General features: G+C 53.7%; 1 protein-coding gene across 3 annotated transcripts in view; it reads left to right on the top strand.

Annotated features, from left to right (window-relative positions):
• The window catches only part of GRK5 (G protein-coupled receptor kinase 5), a 200,768-nt gene that overhangs the window by 91,528 nt on the left and 92,426 nt on the right, over nt 1-16,814 (top strand). For all 3 annotated transcript variants that reach the window (XM_036264784.1, XM_036264783.1, XM_036264781.1), the window contains exon 2: nt 1,965-2,060. Coding sequence is in view for 2 of the 3 variants with exons in the window: in XM_036264783.1 (XP_036120676.1) it covers nt 1,965-2,060 (96 nt within the window). In the remaining variant the exon portion in view is untranslated. The remainder of the gene's footprint in view (nt 1-1,964; nt 2,061-16,814) is intronic.

Below are 16,814 nucleotides of genomic sequence, written 5' to 3'. Positions count from 1 at the left end.
CTCGCGTGCCACCCCCACCCCCACCCCCATCCCCAGTGCCTGTTTCCTTATCTGCCACATGGGAATGGGAATAGTTTTGCCTCACAGAGTTAGAATGAGGATTCTAGGAGTGTGCAGGTGAGGGGCTTGGCCCAGGGCAGGGCCGGTGGGAGGGCTCTGCAGCGTGTGTATGCATGGGCACATGTGTGCCCTGGCTGAGCAGAGAGCCTGTGTGGCGTCGGACAGGCCATCAGCTGGTGGGTTATGCAACCTCAGGCATCTGTTTCTTCATCTGTGATGTTGGCCCAGTGATTTCTTCCCAAAAAATCATTTTAAGGAGGCTGAAGCAAGCTAATGTTCAATGTGCCTGGTCACAGCACACACCCAATATATATTTGTTCTGCCTTTTGGAGTCTGAGGCCTTTGCCTTCTATGTAGACTTGAGACAAGGGAGCTGGGGCTGGTTGGTCAGGTTGAAGACCAGAAGAGCAGATTGCAGAGAAAGGGACCAGTGTCCTGTCCTTCCCCCATCAGCTCCCTCTCCTGTTTCCTGCCCCAGGGATGGAGGTCCTGGTCCCATCCTCAGAAGTGGTCCCACTTGCTGATAGGAGACATGGCCTCAGCTTTCCAGGGCAGCTTGGATGAGTTAGGAGTCCCCATGCATTGAGACCAGCTCTGTGCCAGGCTTGGGATACACACTGGGTGGGGGGTTGGCTCAAAGCCAAGCTCCACTGGCATCCCTGTGTTTGCTGGTTGGAGAAAGGGGTCCTTGTCCTGCCCAGACCATTCTAAAAGGGTTAGAGACTGGAGGGCTATACACCCACCCAGAGCAGGGGTGGGCCCAGGGTGCCAAGGTCCTGTCCAAGGATCCAATTATCTCTCTAACCCAAATTCCATAGGCACTTGGGGTGCTGATCACATGAAGGAGGGTAAAAGGCCCTTGATATTCTGAGACACTGAGGGGCCTAAAGGGCTATGTGATCTTTGGTGAGTCACTGACAGATGATATCTAAGGGCCACTCTGAAGGTGGGAGCAGGTGACAACATCTCAGTCCTTGGGGCCTGGCCACAGGACACAGAGATGCCTCCAGGTCTAAGGCCCAAACGCTGGTGAGCTCAGAGACACAGGCCAGCCAGTGCCCCCTCGCTGTTGCATACCCGAGTGCTCTGGCATCTGTCCACCGTTGCCCAGATGAGGAGTGGCATGGTGATGGGGACACCCCCCCGTATGTGCAGTTTACTCAGTTCCACACAGTCATCGCATGTTCACATTATGTGTGCATTTTCATCACGGGCTCATCTCCGTGTGCTCTTTGCATGTTCATTACGTGCCTATTCACGGAGTGTGTACTCATCGTGTGCATGTCCGCCATGTGTATGCCCCTAGCGTGTGCATGTTCATCACATGTGCACACTGTGGAGGACATGAGGTGTGATAGGGCTCTTCAGGAGTCCTTCCAGCCTTGAGAAATGTCCTTTGAGACTTTGGGGTGTGTGAGAATGGAGAAGCAGTGGGGGACCCAAGACAAATGGAAATTGAAGTTCTTGTGCCCAACATCTGGCCTCCAGTTGGGGAAGATGACTCTCCACAGGGAACAAGGACAGAAAGAGGTGGTGAGGGGACCACAGTACACATGCTGTGGATCCATCTGGGGCCAGACACCAGGTACCCGGCGGGGCATGGGAGATGCCCAGGAAGATGTCAGGGTGCCTGGTGGGGGTGCCTGTGTGAGTGACTGGAGGGGCTTCCCTGCTGCTGCTGTTGCTGGGGGGGAGCTCAGGTCTGAGCACTCAGGGAGAGCACACAGGACTGAGGACGGTGGGTGCTGGAGTCTGTGCCTGGTGCTGGGGTGTGTCACTGACTGGACCTTGAGCCCAGTCCCCCCCAGCTGTCTTCCAGTCGGGGTGCTGGGGGACAGGCTCATTGGGAGCTGTGGAGCCTGGACCAGACCAACATCAACTGACTTCTTCCCCCATCTCTGCAGGGGGCGGAGGAAAGCGCAAAGGGAAAAGCAAGAAGTGGAAAGAAATCCTGAAGTTCCCTCACATTAGCCAGTGTGAAGACCTCCGGAGGACCATAGGTGAGCCTCCTGCCTGGAGGGAGCCCGGGGAGGGGCTGGGAGGGGCGCAAGGAGCTGTGAACCCCACACGGTGAGTCCAGTACAAATCAGTTAATGGCGTGATTTCAGCTAGGGCTCCAGGCTGATGTCTTTGCTAATTGACATAAAGATGCAACCAACGTTTACTGAGTATTTGGTGTGTACCGGGCAGAATTCTCTGTTCCACTTTGAGGCAGGTACTGTTATTTTACTCCCCCTTCGGATGGGGAAACGGAGGTGCAGAGGGGTTCTGTAACTGGCTCGAAGTCACACAGCTTGTGGGAAGGTGGCAGAGGCGGGCCAGGCCCAGCACTGAGCCCCAACTTGTAGCTTTCTACTTTTCCTCTGTGGCCCCTGGTCCTGCCCTTGGCAAAAGCCCCAGGCTTTGGGAGCCAATGGTGAAGTGAGGATCTGGGCCCCCTTTCCTCTTGCAGGGGATGTCAGAGGGCACTTGTCTTCTAAGGGGCCGAGCACATTTAGTGAGGTCTGTCCCAGCCCCACTCAGCACATGGCTATGCTGAGGAGGCTGGGTCACTGGCAAGGGCTCCTAGGGGGTGGGTGTAATGGGGCCCCTCGGTACAGGTGGGGGCCCTGGCTCTCCTCCCTGGGGTGCCCCCTACTCCGCTGCCTAAAGGCTTATTGGATGTGGGGCGGCCCCATTACCTAGAACTCTGCTGGCCCAGCCACTCTTGGGTCTTACGCCCGAGGCTCTGGGTGAACTCCCCCGTGACTGCCATGGAATGTGAGGCCGCGGCCATTTAGCTTTTCTAAGTGGGGTCTCGATGTGGCTTGGCCTCCAGCAGTTTCCCAGGCCATGTGGGACCTACACAGCATGTCAGGCCTGCTCAGTCTTGACCCCAGGGCCCACCTTTCAGATTCTTTGGCTGTACTGTGACAGCAGGTGACAGCTGTTCCTTCTGTGGGTCCCACATGCCGGCATGGAGGAGGAGCTTGCTTAACTGGTGTTTATGAAATGAAAGGCAGCCACCTTCCCCCACGGAGGCAGATGTGAGCAGGTGAAGCTAGGGTGCGAAAGGATGGGAAATGTCCCCAAGACCCACCTTCCAGCCTTAAACCCTCAGGTCGGAAGCCCTGTGGAATTCTCGGGGCTTAGCGTGGACTTGGCCAAGGGATCAGGGCCCTGGGTCCTGACAGACTGGGATTCAGACTTCAGCCCTTTTGTCAGTCACCTGACAAACTATCAGTGTTGCTGAGCCTCAGTTTCCTCCGCTGAACATGGTGGTCATGGATGCAGTCAAACCAGACCACGTGTGAAAAGCACCCCGGCTTTCTTCCTGGATGCTTGACAGCCCCCCACCCTCTGCTGGGCCACGCCTCTGTTGGGGCTTGGGTGCCCATGTTTGCTCTTGATGCTGGACACACACGGGCAGGAGAGAAGGGTGGCCCCTGTCCTGGGGCTGGGAGAGACGGGGAGGGTATTGCTACTGACAAACTGTGAGTGGCCTTCAGAGAAGGGGAGGCTAGGGAGAGCCCCCCTGGAGTCTGGCCATTACCCCTCGTGGCATTTTGTTCTTCCTGCTAATTTAGGCTTAGGGAGACGAGGCTTGGGGAAGCGAGCCCTCTCTTTGTCCTCTGGCCCAGGTCCGCAAGGTCACTGGCGAGCAGAGTGCCTTTCCTGGGGGCCCAGCCGTCCCCAGCCTGAGCCACAGTCTGTCCGAGGTCTTCATCTGGAGGAGAGGGCTTGAAGTAGGGGCTGTGTGGGGACCCGGCTCACCTGGCAGGGGCCTTGCCGGCAAAGCCAGCTCTGGGGAAGCCATCGGCTTCTCTGCCTGTGGGTAAACTGCCCACAGGTGGCGGTGCCAGGAAGGCACCGTGAGGCGCAGCGGGTGTGAGGGCACTTCCTTGGAGAATTTAATCAGCTCTTGGCCAGGGTCTTTCAGAGCCTCCCGCCCGCTTCTGTGGAAGCACCCCTCCCCAGCTATTGTTGGGGTCTGTTCGTGCCTCGGTGTGAAAGGCCCTTTGGGAAGGATCTTCTAAATTCACCATCACGCACCTGGGGCTCAGCTTCCAGGAGACGCACACTAGATGGTGGTCGGAGGGAGGAGCGGAGGAGATGAATGAATGAAGAGGTGTGAGCAGGTGAACAGTGAACTCACAGTGTTTCAAGTAAATGGATGAGTATCGAGAGTAATATAAGGAGTGTTCGTGTGTCTGCCATCTGGATTAAAGAAATCTTAATACTTTGCTATACTTGATTCATGTATTTCTTAAAAATATAAAACATAAAAATATGAAATACAGGACTTCTGTTTCCAGACAAGATGAAGTAGACACAGTGTCCCTTATCCCTACCACTAAGGACAGCCCCAAACTCTGGCCATCACGTAAAGGACAAATGTAAGGAGACTCTGAAAGGGGGAGGGAAGAAGGCCGACTGGCTGGGGACCTCGGGAGGCAAGGGATGTGACATGGCATTGAGCACCGGGCTTCTTTCCTGCCTTCCGTATTCCTCGGGGACCGGGTGCTGGAGAAGCTCCCGACCCAGGGGTTTAGCGGGTGCAGATCAGAAGGCCCCCTCCCCCAACAGAAGAGGGAGTCCCGGAAAGGGACCGCCGAGCTGAACGGGAGCTGTGGCCCAGCTGGCCCTTCCAGAGCTGTTACAAGGTGGGGGTCTCCCTCTCTGCCTTTCCAGGTTCGAAGGCCAGGCCCCCGGCAGCGCCACAAACGCCCCTCACCTTCCAGTCGACCTGGCCCTGCCCTCTTCACTCCCACTTTGGGGGACCCCCAGGCGCATAGGATTTACCTCAGCTTTTTTCTGTCCAGGGACGCTGCCCCATGGGTCTTTCTAGGCCCACACGGGCCTCCTGGCAGGGCCGCTCCCCTGGGAGGGGGAGACCCGGTGCGCTGGCATGTGGGCCTGATTCTGTTCTGCAGGACATTGAAAAGCCTCTGTGTGCGAGCGGTGTGAGGAGAGGTCGGGGAAAACAGGAAGGCCGCCGTAAAACCCGGGCTACGCCGTGGCCACGGGCCCCGCGCTCGGCCTTCCCGCCTGTTTACAGTCCGTCGCCCGGGTGTTTGCCCAGCCTCTGCTGGGGTCCTGCTGGAAGGCTTTCTTAAATAAAACCTCCTTGCTTCTCTCCACCAAGACACTAACCAAACAGTGCAAACACCGCATCTATTTTCCTTGTGGACTCATGAACTCACTTTCCGAAGCTCTTTGGGAGGATGTCCTGGGACGGGCTGTGGGACAAAGTGACAGGGCCCCGCGAGCACGGAGGACAGTGTGGGAAGGTTCTTGGTCAGAGGGAAGGGCAGAGCCTACGAGGACCCAGGGACGCTGCCCCTCTGGATTGCCCAGAACAGTGGTCGACGAAGCCCTGCCCCCCTTGCCCTCAGCACTGCTCTGTGCAGACACAGGCCATGTCCTCCCAGCTGCCAGGGTGACTTTGGACAATGAAACGGAATTCCCTGCCGCAGCAGGTCCCCATCCCACCTGGGATAAACCCCCCCCCCCCCCGGCGGCTTATACGCGCATCGGGCATTGCGTGAAGCCTAGAGACCCCGTCTCAGAATGATGCTTTTACATGTATGAAATAAAGTGCAGAGGCTTATTAGATGCAGTTACTAGATACTTCTAAAATGTATGATATTGAAGTATATGTGCTTCTTTGTTCACACTTTAAATGGTGAGGTCAGCAGCTGGTCCTAGATACATGACTCTGCACTGGTGGTGAGCGGGCCAGTTCCGGGCGTCTGTGACGACGGCGATAGGAGAGATCTGTGACTTCTGTCGAGTCCTGGCAGGCTAACGGCACTGTGGGTGGTCGGCATTTGTGACTCAGGAAGTGCTCATTTTCAGTGAGAGGTGGGTGAGAAGAAAGATGACCTTTTTCTCCATCCAAGTCCGTGGCCCCCTAGGTCCTGCTCATGGACCTCTTGGCAGTGCCCTTTCTCTACTGGCCGTCGCCTGTGTCTTGGATCACTCCGTCCTCCCCAGTCACAGGCTGCATCGCTCGCCTTTTTGTCCTTCGAATACCCCAGCTTGTCTCCAGCCTGGAGCCTTTGCACTGCTGTGCCCACCGCCTGGGATGCTCTTCCCCACTAATTCTCCAGGGCCCGTAGGTCTCAGCGGAGCTGTCACCTCCACAGAGAAGCTGTCCCCGCCAGCCTCTGGACGAAGTCATCCTCTCCCTCTAGTGCTGCCTTTCACACAGTGCTGTGGGTTAACGTTCCCTGCCTGTAGCTCCCTCTGAAGTCATCTTTGTCCGTGTGTGTGTTTTGTCTTCCCTGCTGGACTGTATGCCCCATGACAACAGACGGTGTATTGTCTGGTTCACCGCTAGAACAGGGTCTGGTGCATAACAGGAGCTCATTAAATATTGGGTGAGTGATGCTCTGGCTGTTTTGGCTCAGTGGTTAGAGCATCAGCCTGCGGACCAATGAGTTGCAGGTTCGATTCCGGTCAAGGGCACATACCTCGGTTGCGGTTCGTCCCCGGCCCTGGTCGGGGTCATGTGGGAGGTAACCAGTCAATGTGTCCCTCTCACATCGAGGTTTCTCTCTCCCTCCCACTCTATCTGAAGATAAATAGAAATATATTCTCAGGTGAGGGAAAAAAAGGGGGGTGAATGAAGGAGTCAGTGAGGTAAAATATTGGAAATTAGGGCTCTTTAACAAAAACTGTGACATATGATTGCCATACCCAAATTTAATCTTAATCAGTACTTTAAACTTAAGCCATAACAGTTTAGATGTCGGAGGAGCCTTGGAAAGCATTTACTTGAATTCCTCAGCCCCCAGTTCTTCCTGGGTAGGTGAGGAAGCAGCACAGCCACAGGGCTGGGCCACAGTCGCCCATCCACGAAGGGGGAACGCACCGGAGCTCCGGTCCAGGCCAGTCTCCCGGAAGGCTGCAGTTGGGCTAATTCTCATGGTGATGTTAGGTTTCCACAGAATCCTCAACTCAAGGAGCCAGAGAACATCTTGCCCAGCCACCCATTTCAGACCTGAGCAGAGAGGCTCCAGGAGACCCCTGGTTCGGAGTTACAGCTTTGCATCCCCCAACACCACACTGACTCAAACATTTTGGGCATCGGCTCCCACTAGTGATTAAGGCAGAGGCTCATTAGGCACTCAAATGGACAGATGTTTCTATGTGTTTCTCTTTTTATTTTATCTTCTAAATATGGGTGTAGGTGCATTTATTTATTCAACAAGTGTTTATTGAGCAATTATTATGTGCCCCTGGAGCTCATTCATGGCTTCTCCCAGGAGACAGAGAGAAATAAAGTGGTGATAACAAATTGAGAAAGTTCTGTGATGGAGGAACAGGTTGCTGAGCGGGAAGAAGGTATCAAGGTTTGTACCCATCATGAACATGAACATCCCTGGAGGAGGAGGGATCTCTTTGTGTGGACTCTCTGCGGGCATGGACCACATCCTGTCCATCTCAGAGTCTCTGTTGCTGGCACAGTGAGTGGATGGGGAAAGCAGTGGAATGAATGGATGGGTGTTACCCTCCTCCCCAGCCCAGACACTGTGATTGACAGCAGTGAGTATCCAGACAGAAATTTCTCTCAGATAGCCCAGGCAGAGGACAGACGGACCATGAGTGGGGGAAGGGCTTCTTTAACGTCTGCTTGATGAAACATCAAATGATGACATTATTAGTTAATAAGCTAATTGTTCACATAAGATAATTAGAGGGCCCAAAATCAAAGGAGTTCTCAGAATGTCCAAAACTTGGAAGGCTAGAACGTCATTGTGAAGATAAAAGATTGTTGAGGTCTGCAACTATTTCTCAGTGACGCAGAAAGTCCTGCTGGGGAAAAGTGTGGCGTTTTTATTTATTTAGCTCAGTCTCATTGCGTACTTTATTCTTTCATTAAAAAAAAAAAAAGTATGCGGGGGCTTGAGTGAAAGAGTTGATTATTCCACTGTTTGGCAATATTTCTGTAGGAACTGTCCAAAAGCTACATAATAAATCAGGGCCCCCTCTGCACCCCCTGGCGAGGCTGACGTTTACGAGAAGGCCGTTCACAGAAATTAGCTGCTGTGGAGCCCTGTGGCCTGTGCCCGACGGGACGGGAGATTTAATTTGCCTGGTGGCACAGCGTCTTCCCAAAACCTTACCTCTTCTCAGGAGCAGAAGCTCGAGGCTGGGGCGGGTTCCTAGAGAAAGTAGAGAATCCCAGCATGAAAGAAAAACACCCCAAACACCGTAATAACGTGAAAACTGCCTTGAACTGGCCTGGAACTCGATAATTCACGCCGTGCTCTTCAGACAAGAACTCATCCTGCAGATGCTTGTCAAGCCCCTGCTGTGCCTCGGCGTCCTTGCAGGACAAGAGCTGTCCCATTGGCCGAAAGAGCAGTGCAGCCTCGTGGAAGGACCTCGGTCACCGGTACTGAGGTCAGGTGGTGGCTCTGCTGCTCCCAGCTGAGTGACGCTGGGCAAGTTGTTTAATTTTTCTGGGTTGCGGTTTCTCTGTCTGTAAAATAGAGACACTAATACCAAGCTGGTAGAGCTGGTGGGAGGGCTAGCGGAGTGCCTAAAATATGCCATCGTTGTCATTATCATCACTGCGATTCTAGTGGCTTGAGGGCAGAGGTTGAAGACCCTTTGGGAGGGCTTTAGAGTTTCCAAAGAAGCCGAATTAGCTACAAGCGGTGTATGGAGTCGTTTCTATGCTGACGTCACGGGTCCAGCGTCCCAGGAACCCTTGCCTTGGGGTCATCTTAATCCTACCCTTTCTTAAGTCCCTACCTCCAGCCTCTTCGTCCTGGAGGCCCACTCAGATAGATTCCTGCAGCTCCAGCCTCCTTCCTCCCCGTGGCCCCACGGCATGCCCAGGGAAGCTGGTTCACACTGTCCAGGCCCCTGGCCTGGTGGGTTTCTTTGCAAGGACAAATGGTTGTTTTGGAAGGTTGTACCCCAGTGCCCCAACAGGGAAGGAGTGGAGGTTTGTTTTATCTGCAAGGTGGTTTTTAAACAGAGAATGAGTTGGCGCCTTACTCTGAAATTAAAAGTTGAATGAGCCCTGGCTGGTTTGCCTCAGCGGTTAGAGCGTCGGCCTGCGGTCCAGAGAGACCCTGGTTCGGTTCCCGCTAAGGGGACATACTTCGGTTGCGGTTTGTCCCCTGCCCTGGCTGGGTTGTGTGGGTGACAACCACTCGATGTGTCCCTTTCACATCGATGTTTCTCTCTCTCTTTCTCCCTCCCACTCTAACTGAACAAAAAATGGAAAAATGTCCTCAGGTGAGGATAAAAAAAAAGTTGAATGAATAAAGACTAGATCTGCTATCTGATTCCACAGTGGGGCAGTCGGGACAGTGATACCTTTTCCTCTTTCCTTGTTGACCTTGTGTCCCCTGATGAGTCTGTGAACTACAAGAGGATAGTCAGAATCTCACCATCTTTGCAGACCCTGTAAGACTATGGCTGAGGGGTCCCCGCTCATTTCTTCTGGGATGCTGGCAGGCAGGAATCACCCCATAGCCTCCAGCAGGTGGGATCTCAGGACCTATGTCCTGCTAGGGTTTGGAGGGCAGCTCAGGTCTGGATTCGCTGAGTCTGACCCTGGGCCCCATCCCAGGCTCTCTAGTCTCCTGGTAGGTTGCTCAATCCTGCTGTCTGTGGCCCCTTAATCCAGCCCACGGTGGTCTCTGCCTGCACAGCGTCAGTGGCTCCTCCTCACTGAATGCTGCAGGGGCTGGTCACTGCTGCTCAAGGGCTACTGACCCCCTGGAGTTGCCCGGCCTGCATCAGGGCCTGGAAAGGATTCTGGGCTCCTGGGACAGGTCTTGCCCCACCCAGAGGACTGAATGACCCAGTCCTCTTCAGCCGTGCCAGGCTAGCACGAGAGCTCTTGATTTCATCGTCAGGGAGACGTCATTCTCGTCCTTGGGGTGATAAGGGCGCGTCATGTCTATCTCCGCCACTTGCCATGTCCTGATAAGGCACAGCATCTGCTCGTCCTTGGAGGGCAAGATAAATTTAGATGTGGTGGATTTAGACCATCAGGTGACCTGTTTGCAACTGTAGCTCTCCGGAGGGAAAGGGCAGCCTGGCTTGTCTGCCCACTGTTTTCCGATCATCAGTCTCAGCACTCCACCGAGACCAGTAGCCACCTGAGGTCAAGGGGCTGGGTCCTCAGTGCCTGGCACGAGTTTGAGTGCCTGGGAGATGCTCAGTGACCCTAGTCAACGGGTTTCGCTTTTGAAGATGTTCAGAATGGCACACCGATAGGGATTTTCCAGATGACCTGGACTTGGGGTTTTCAAAGGCTGCTCTGTAGTGATGGGGTGTGATCCAGAGAAAGCTTCTACCTCATCAGGGTTGTTGTCTTTTTTACCTTTTATGTTTGGGCCTCTGTGTAAGGTTTTATTCCAGGATTAAAACCAAGTTTGAAACCCACCGCTTTAGGCCAGGTCTCCCATTTTCCAGATAAGTAAACTGAGCCCCAGAGAGACAAGTGACTTGCGAAGGTCTCCCCATGACCTGACTCCAGGAAGGCTTTTCCCCACTATCACAGTTCATCATTACAAAGTATCATAGTCTGGGGGCTTAAATACTAGAAATGTATCATCTCACAGCGCTGGAGGCCGGAAGTCTAAGACACAGATGTCAGCTGGGCCGATTCCTTCTGAGGACCAGGAGGAACAAGCTGTTCCAGCCCGGCTCCCAGCTGCGGGTGGCTTGCTGGAGTTTTTGTCCCTCCTGTGCTTCTAGAAGCATCTCCACATCTCAGCCTCTGTTCTCCTATGGCGTTCTCCCTGCGTATCTGTGTGTATATATCTATGTCCAAAATGCCCCCCTTTTATAAGGACGCCAGTCGTTTTGAGTTAGAGCCTACCCTAATGACCTCATTTTACCTTGATTATCTCTATAAAGACCCTATTTCCAAATAAGGTCACATTCTAGAGTACTAGGGTTAGGACTCCAGTATACCTTTTATGTGGGGACACAATTCAACCCATGATATCCACCTTCTCGTATGGTCTGTGGAGACTCAGTTCCAGGAGCCAGGGCATCCTGATTCCCCCCAGGACTGAGGGCAGACTCTTTCCTCCGTCCTGGGCCTGGCTTGGGATTAACCCCTGCATGCCCGGGCTGACCGCCTCCCCACAGCCACAGGAGCAGCTCCGGGAGGGTCGACAGCTTTCCCACCTTGTGGCCTGGTGTTTCTTCATTTCTTCATTTCATTGTTGTTGTTACTGTTCAAGTCAGAGTAAATGGTAAGTTATTTTTCTAAAAAACACATACAGAAATTTTAAGAAAAGGCCACCCATAGTTTCACACTCAGCTCTGGCCACCCTTAACACAGCCTGTGTTCCTTCCAGCTTTCCCCTGTGCTTATACCTTCAGTTTGTTTCTTACTCTTTTCTTTCTTTTTAATCCTCACCCGAGGACATTTTTCCATTTTTTGTTCAGATAGAGTGGGAAGGAGAGAGAGAGAGAGAGAAACATTGACGCGAAAGGGACACATCGAGTGGCTGCCTCCTGCATGACCCAACCAGGGCCAGGGACAAACTGCAACCAAGATACATGCTCTTAGCGGGAACTGAACCCGGGTCTCTCTGGACCGACGCTCTAACCGCTGAGCCTAACCAGCCAGGGCTCTTAACTTTTTTCTTAATATAATTTCAAATATATTTTCCAATGTCATTAAAATGCTTCATAAATGCGATTTATGTTTTTCCACTGGAGATATATTTATTGTCAGGCATTGAGGCTACATGAGTGACCAAAACACAAAATTCCTCTTCTCAGGGGCTGCCTTCTCTGGTGAGTGGTTACACCCCTGGACAGTGGGGAGCTGGCCTGTCGCCCTCCACCCAGCAGCCGTCAGGCCCCCAGCACACCCCCGTGTATGGCTCATTTCTTTTCTGTGGATTATTCTTCCTTTACGCTATCTTGAATACAAGCCCTGGCCCAAGAGCCAGCATAAGCCTGACTGTTACAGGCCTCATGTCTATCACGAGTACGTACTGTTCTGTTCTGTTCGGTGTGGTTCTCCCTCTCTCTCTGCAGATGGACGTCTTTGCGCTCCATCGCGGCGTTTCCGTCTCTGGCTCGGGCCGAGCAAGCCAGCACTGCCCTTCGCACTTCGCTGAAGCCGAGCAGCCTGTGCAGTGGCCTCTGCCCCCTTTGCTTCCTCTGGAATGTTCCCTCTCCAGCTCTGCCTCTGCCGGCGCCATTAACCTGAAATATGCTGCCGATGGCAGAGCCGGCCAGGTTTGGCGAGCACCCGGGGCCCTGCTTGCCAGCCCAGTCCACTGCAGTCACAGGCATGAGAAGGGCTTTTCTGTCTGTTTTAAGGCCTGTCGGCAAAAAGAGGGGAAAAACAAGCTGGTTTATGCAGCAACGGGGACCTCAAACCGGCGCAGGAGGCCAGCCGACCCTCGGCAGGCTGAGCACGACAGCGTCCTGCCCCATAAGAGGCGCTAGGGACAACACTTCTCATGGCCTGTGCCCAGACCGTTTACGGGATTGATTGCCCGGGCCGCGTCCGTCCAGCAACACCTTGGCAGCATCGCCGCTGCGGCGGCCGCGGATTAAACACTGCTTGTTCCGAGTACCCGGCGCTAGCACCCAAGAGAGGGCGAGGAGAAAAAATGTGGGTGGAAGGAGATTTGGGGCCAATATAAACTTTTCAAATTAAAAAAAAGCATCTCAGCCAGAGGACAACAACAAAAAATGCATCCCCTCAAGAGCTCCTGTGGGCTCGTAGCCCGGCCCCTTCCAGCCCGAGTCGGAAAGGAAAACGCACAATCAAGAAACTTGATGCCGCTTGTTTCGGTTTCACGCGTGTGCTGTCCTTGCGTCATCTTTAAAAATTATTTTTGAAATGATTCTTTTAGCTCTTTTTCTCTTTACAAAATGATATATGTCCATCAGTGAAATTTCCAAAATATCATCGGAGGAGAGGAAAATAAAACTTTGCCAGTGAGGTAACCGTGGTCAACATTTTGGTTTCTGGCTCTCTCAGAGTTTGTTCTGCTTGTAGAGGGAATCGCATCCCCTGTCGTCTGTTTCCCTGCCCGGAAGTAGACACCACTTTAAATGGATGGTGTGTGGCTGAGAATCTTCGCTGGACTGGGAGACACAGGCCCCTGGTTCTCCTGCAGCCTGCTTGATTCAACGTCCTTGGGAAAGACACTCAGCCTCAATTTGCTCATCTTTAAAATGGGGACCCAGGCCCTGGCCGGTTTGGCTCAGCGGTTAAAGTGTCGGCTGAGGTCCAGAGAGACCCGGGTTTGGTTCCCGCTAAGGGCATGTACTTCGGTTGCAGTTTGTCCCCGGCCCTGGTAGGTCGTGCGGGTGGCAGCCACTCGATGTGTTCCTTTCACGTCGATGTTTCTCTGTCTCTCTCTCTCTGTTCCTCTCTCTCCCTCCCACTCTACCTGAACAAAAAGTGGAAAAGTGTCCTCGAGTGAGGATAAAAAATAAAATAAAATAAAATAAAATAAAAAAATAAAATAAAATGGGGACCCAGTAACCCCCACCTTAGTGGTGCAGAGTGACTTTCAACATGTTCTGCAAATTGTTGTGTCCGTTTTCCATGCAATCATGAGACCCTTGGGTTAGACAAATAGCTGAAGTCATTTTCCTATCTCCCTGGTGAACTGTGTCCCTTTTTTCTCAAGCCACCCTGTGTCCCATCTTAGTGAAAATCACCACCTCCCTCTGGCTGGAGCCTCCCTTTCCCTCTGCCCTGCCGCCCCGCCCCTGCCCAGTGCACATGGCCAGTCTCTCTCCAAGCCCAGGCAGTCTGTCTCCATAGTATATCTTGGGTCAGCCCTTTACTCCCCTTCCCCACAGCTTCCCTCACCTTGGCCATCTTCCTCTCGTGCCGGACTGCCGTGTCCCTCCCGACTCCCTCCAGACTTGCCCCTTTCCAACCAAGCTCCATACAGCAGCCAGGAGGCTCTTTCTAAACTATCCGTCGGGTCACGCCGATACCTGCTTCAGTAGCTTTCCACTGTGGTCAGGACGGAGACACAGGTCTTACTAAAGCTGACCAGGCCTGCCTCACCCACCCTTGCTCACTGCTCCGGCTTCACCCTCTCCTGCTGTCCCCGACTCGGCCTTTCCTTCAGGTTCCTCCAGCATCAGGCTTGGGTGTCATCAGCACAGGCGTGCCCAGCAGCTGTAGACACTGCTTCCGCCTCAGGAGTCAGCTGGGACGAAACCGCTGTGGGGCTAGCCCAGCTCAGTGGTGTTGGGGTGGAGACAGTAAAGAGCATGAGCGTGGGTGTCAGAGGGACCTGGGTTTGAGCCAGGCTCTATTCCATATGACTATGACTTTGGGCAAGTGATCTAACTTCTCTAATCCTCAGTCTCCCTTTCTGCAAAATGGGGACAGGCGTGTTGCAGGGAGTAAAAGAAGGCATGCGTGGAAGGCTCTGCAGAGGGCCTGGCACAGTGAGTGCGCTCAGACAGCAGCTGCTTCACCGTCATCTTCCTCTTCGTCATCGCTGCTGTTCATCTTCATCACTGTCATCAACATTCCCACTTAGTTCCGAGCCTTGTTTCCTGGTTTCCCTTCCCCTCCTCCCCTCCCCGTGGTGGTTGCCAGGTCCTGCTGGTTTTAAGTTTATCTGTTCATTCATTCGTTCATTCATCTGTTAAGCCCTCACTCTGTGCCAGGGATCCAGGGAGCTGCCAGGTGGTGGGGAGTTGCTTTCATGAGTAGCTCTTGGCAGCATGGGCTGGGCCACATTTATTGCCTTTATGTAACCATTTTCCCTTAGCCCCCTCCCATCCCTCAAATCGCTGCTTACTAACTAGCCAACTTAGAGGTTCTAGATGGTGCACCCCTCCCCTTCCTTAAAGACCATCTCATCCATCTGTCCACTCCTCCTCCAGACCGGAGGAGCCTCTCAGACACATGGGGTGATTTGCAATCCCATCCTGAGTCATCGTTCAGCTTTCACTCTGGGCAAGGCCTCGGGGGTCCCCGGGGGAGAGGTGAGGCCAGCTCCATCCCTTACAGACCTGCCCCTTGCTGGGAAGACAGGGCAGAAAGAACACACATGATGCTGGGGAACAGCCATGTAACAGTGGGCAGTTGTCAAATGTCTGTCTTCAGTCCCCAGTCCCCAGCGGTTGGGCAGAGAAGGGGGACAGAGATATCTCTGTGGGACAGGAAGGTTCCAGTTGACTAGTAGAAGAGGGAGACTTTGGGGGTCAACAGGTTCAGCATCATCAGCATCACACAAACAGCAAGCATTTCCTGGGTACTTAGTGTGACCAGGCATCGGGCTACTTGCTTTACAGACAATTCAGTGAATCGTTATCAAACCCATGGGCCGGGTGCATTTTCCCCATCCCTGTTTTATGGATGAAGATGCAGAGGTTCAGAGAGATGAGTAAGGTGCTCAGTTCCAAAGCTCTGGAAGGAGCAGAGGCCTGGGCCTGCGTGAAGGCCACGCTGGCTGTGGATTTTCATCATACTGGCCATGCTTTCTCCATGGAGGTGGACAGTATGGGCACATTTGGGAGGTGATGTGTGCACTGCTTTGGTGGGAGAAGATCTAAGAGAGGTGGGGTCAGGTCAGAGAGTCCATCCCTGCCTCCATCCTGCAAGGTTAGGTGCTTGTCCTGTAGGTAGTAGGGAGCCAGCGAATGTTCATCTCTGATAGCCCCTGCAGCCATCCTCAGGGTGAGAGCAGAGAGCAGACTAGGCTGGGCTTCCAGGGCAATATAAGATTCCTTCATTCTCCAGATATTTACTTTTCACCTGCTGTAGCCAGGGAGAAATGAGACAGTTTCTCAAGTGTCCAGCCCAGGACTTGGAATGTACCATAAATGGCCCCCGCTCCTGTGACAACACCCCATGGCTCAGGACGCAGCTCTGGCTGGGCCTGTCTCACCCACAGTGTCAGGCTGGGAGCAGGTTTCTCTGTGTGACGCTGGGTCATCGGGTGCCTTTCATGTCACCTACCTGGGAGGTCTCTGAGCCTGTGGCCGTTCCCACAGCCTACCTGTCTCTCCCCGCCTCTTTTTCGGGTTGGTTTCTCACTCCCCTGCTGTCTCTTCTCTCTCCCTCCTCCTCCCGGAGGGCCTTTTGGAAGGCAGCAGATGGGCATGAGTGTCACACTGGCCATCTCCTTGCCCTTGCTGTGCCCGGGCCCAGCCGAGAGGTCATCTTGGTCACTTTATAGATGGGAACTGACGAGGGGTCAGAATGTGGGTGTGGGGTGCAGAGGGACACTCATTTTCTTGGGCTTTTGCCGCCCTCTGTTCCCATTTGGTTCTGACATGAAAGGATTAATTCTCCTCTCGGCCTGCCTGCCGTTGCGTTCCCTCTCCCACCCCCAGGGCACACTTCCTGGGTTCCCGTTTCCGTCGGTGGCTTTCCCAGCCTCACTGGCACAAACCTGGTGTTCCTGCCCCCTCTTCTCCACCCGCTGCCTCGACACTTGTCACCCTGCTTAACTAGTGCAACAGCCTCTTCGTGGTCCCGTTTCTGGATGGTTTCTTCTTCCTTTCTGCCCATCCAACCAGACTCTCTTGTTTGCTGTTCTTAGCACTCAGAAGCTTATTGACTTTTCTGAAGACATCCACGTTGAGGCTCCTAGCAGATATAAAAGGCCTATCCACTGCCCTTGGGACGAAGTCCAAACCACACAGCCCCGAGGCGGGGCCTCTGACCTGGCGTGTCCTCCGCCCCTCTAAACTTGCTCTCTGACTTGCTACAAAAAGCCACCCAGAGTGGTCCTCTCAGCATCACCCCCATCCCGGGAAGCCGTCAGGCTTGTCGTGCCCTG

The sequence above is a fragment of the Molossus molossus genome, unplaced genomic scaffold, assembly GCF_014108415.1.
Source record: "Molossus molossus isolate mMolMol1 unplaced genomic scaffold, mMolMol1.p scaffold_m16_p_17, whole genome shotgun sequence".
Lineage (NCBI taxonomy): Eukaryota > Metazoa > Chordata > Mammalia > Chiroptera > Molossidae > Molossus > Molossus molossus.
This window is presented reverse-complemented; position numbering and strand designations above follow the sequence as displayed.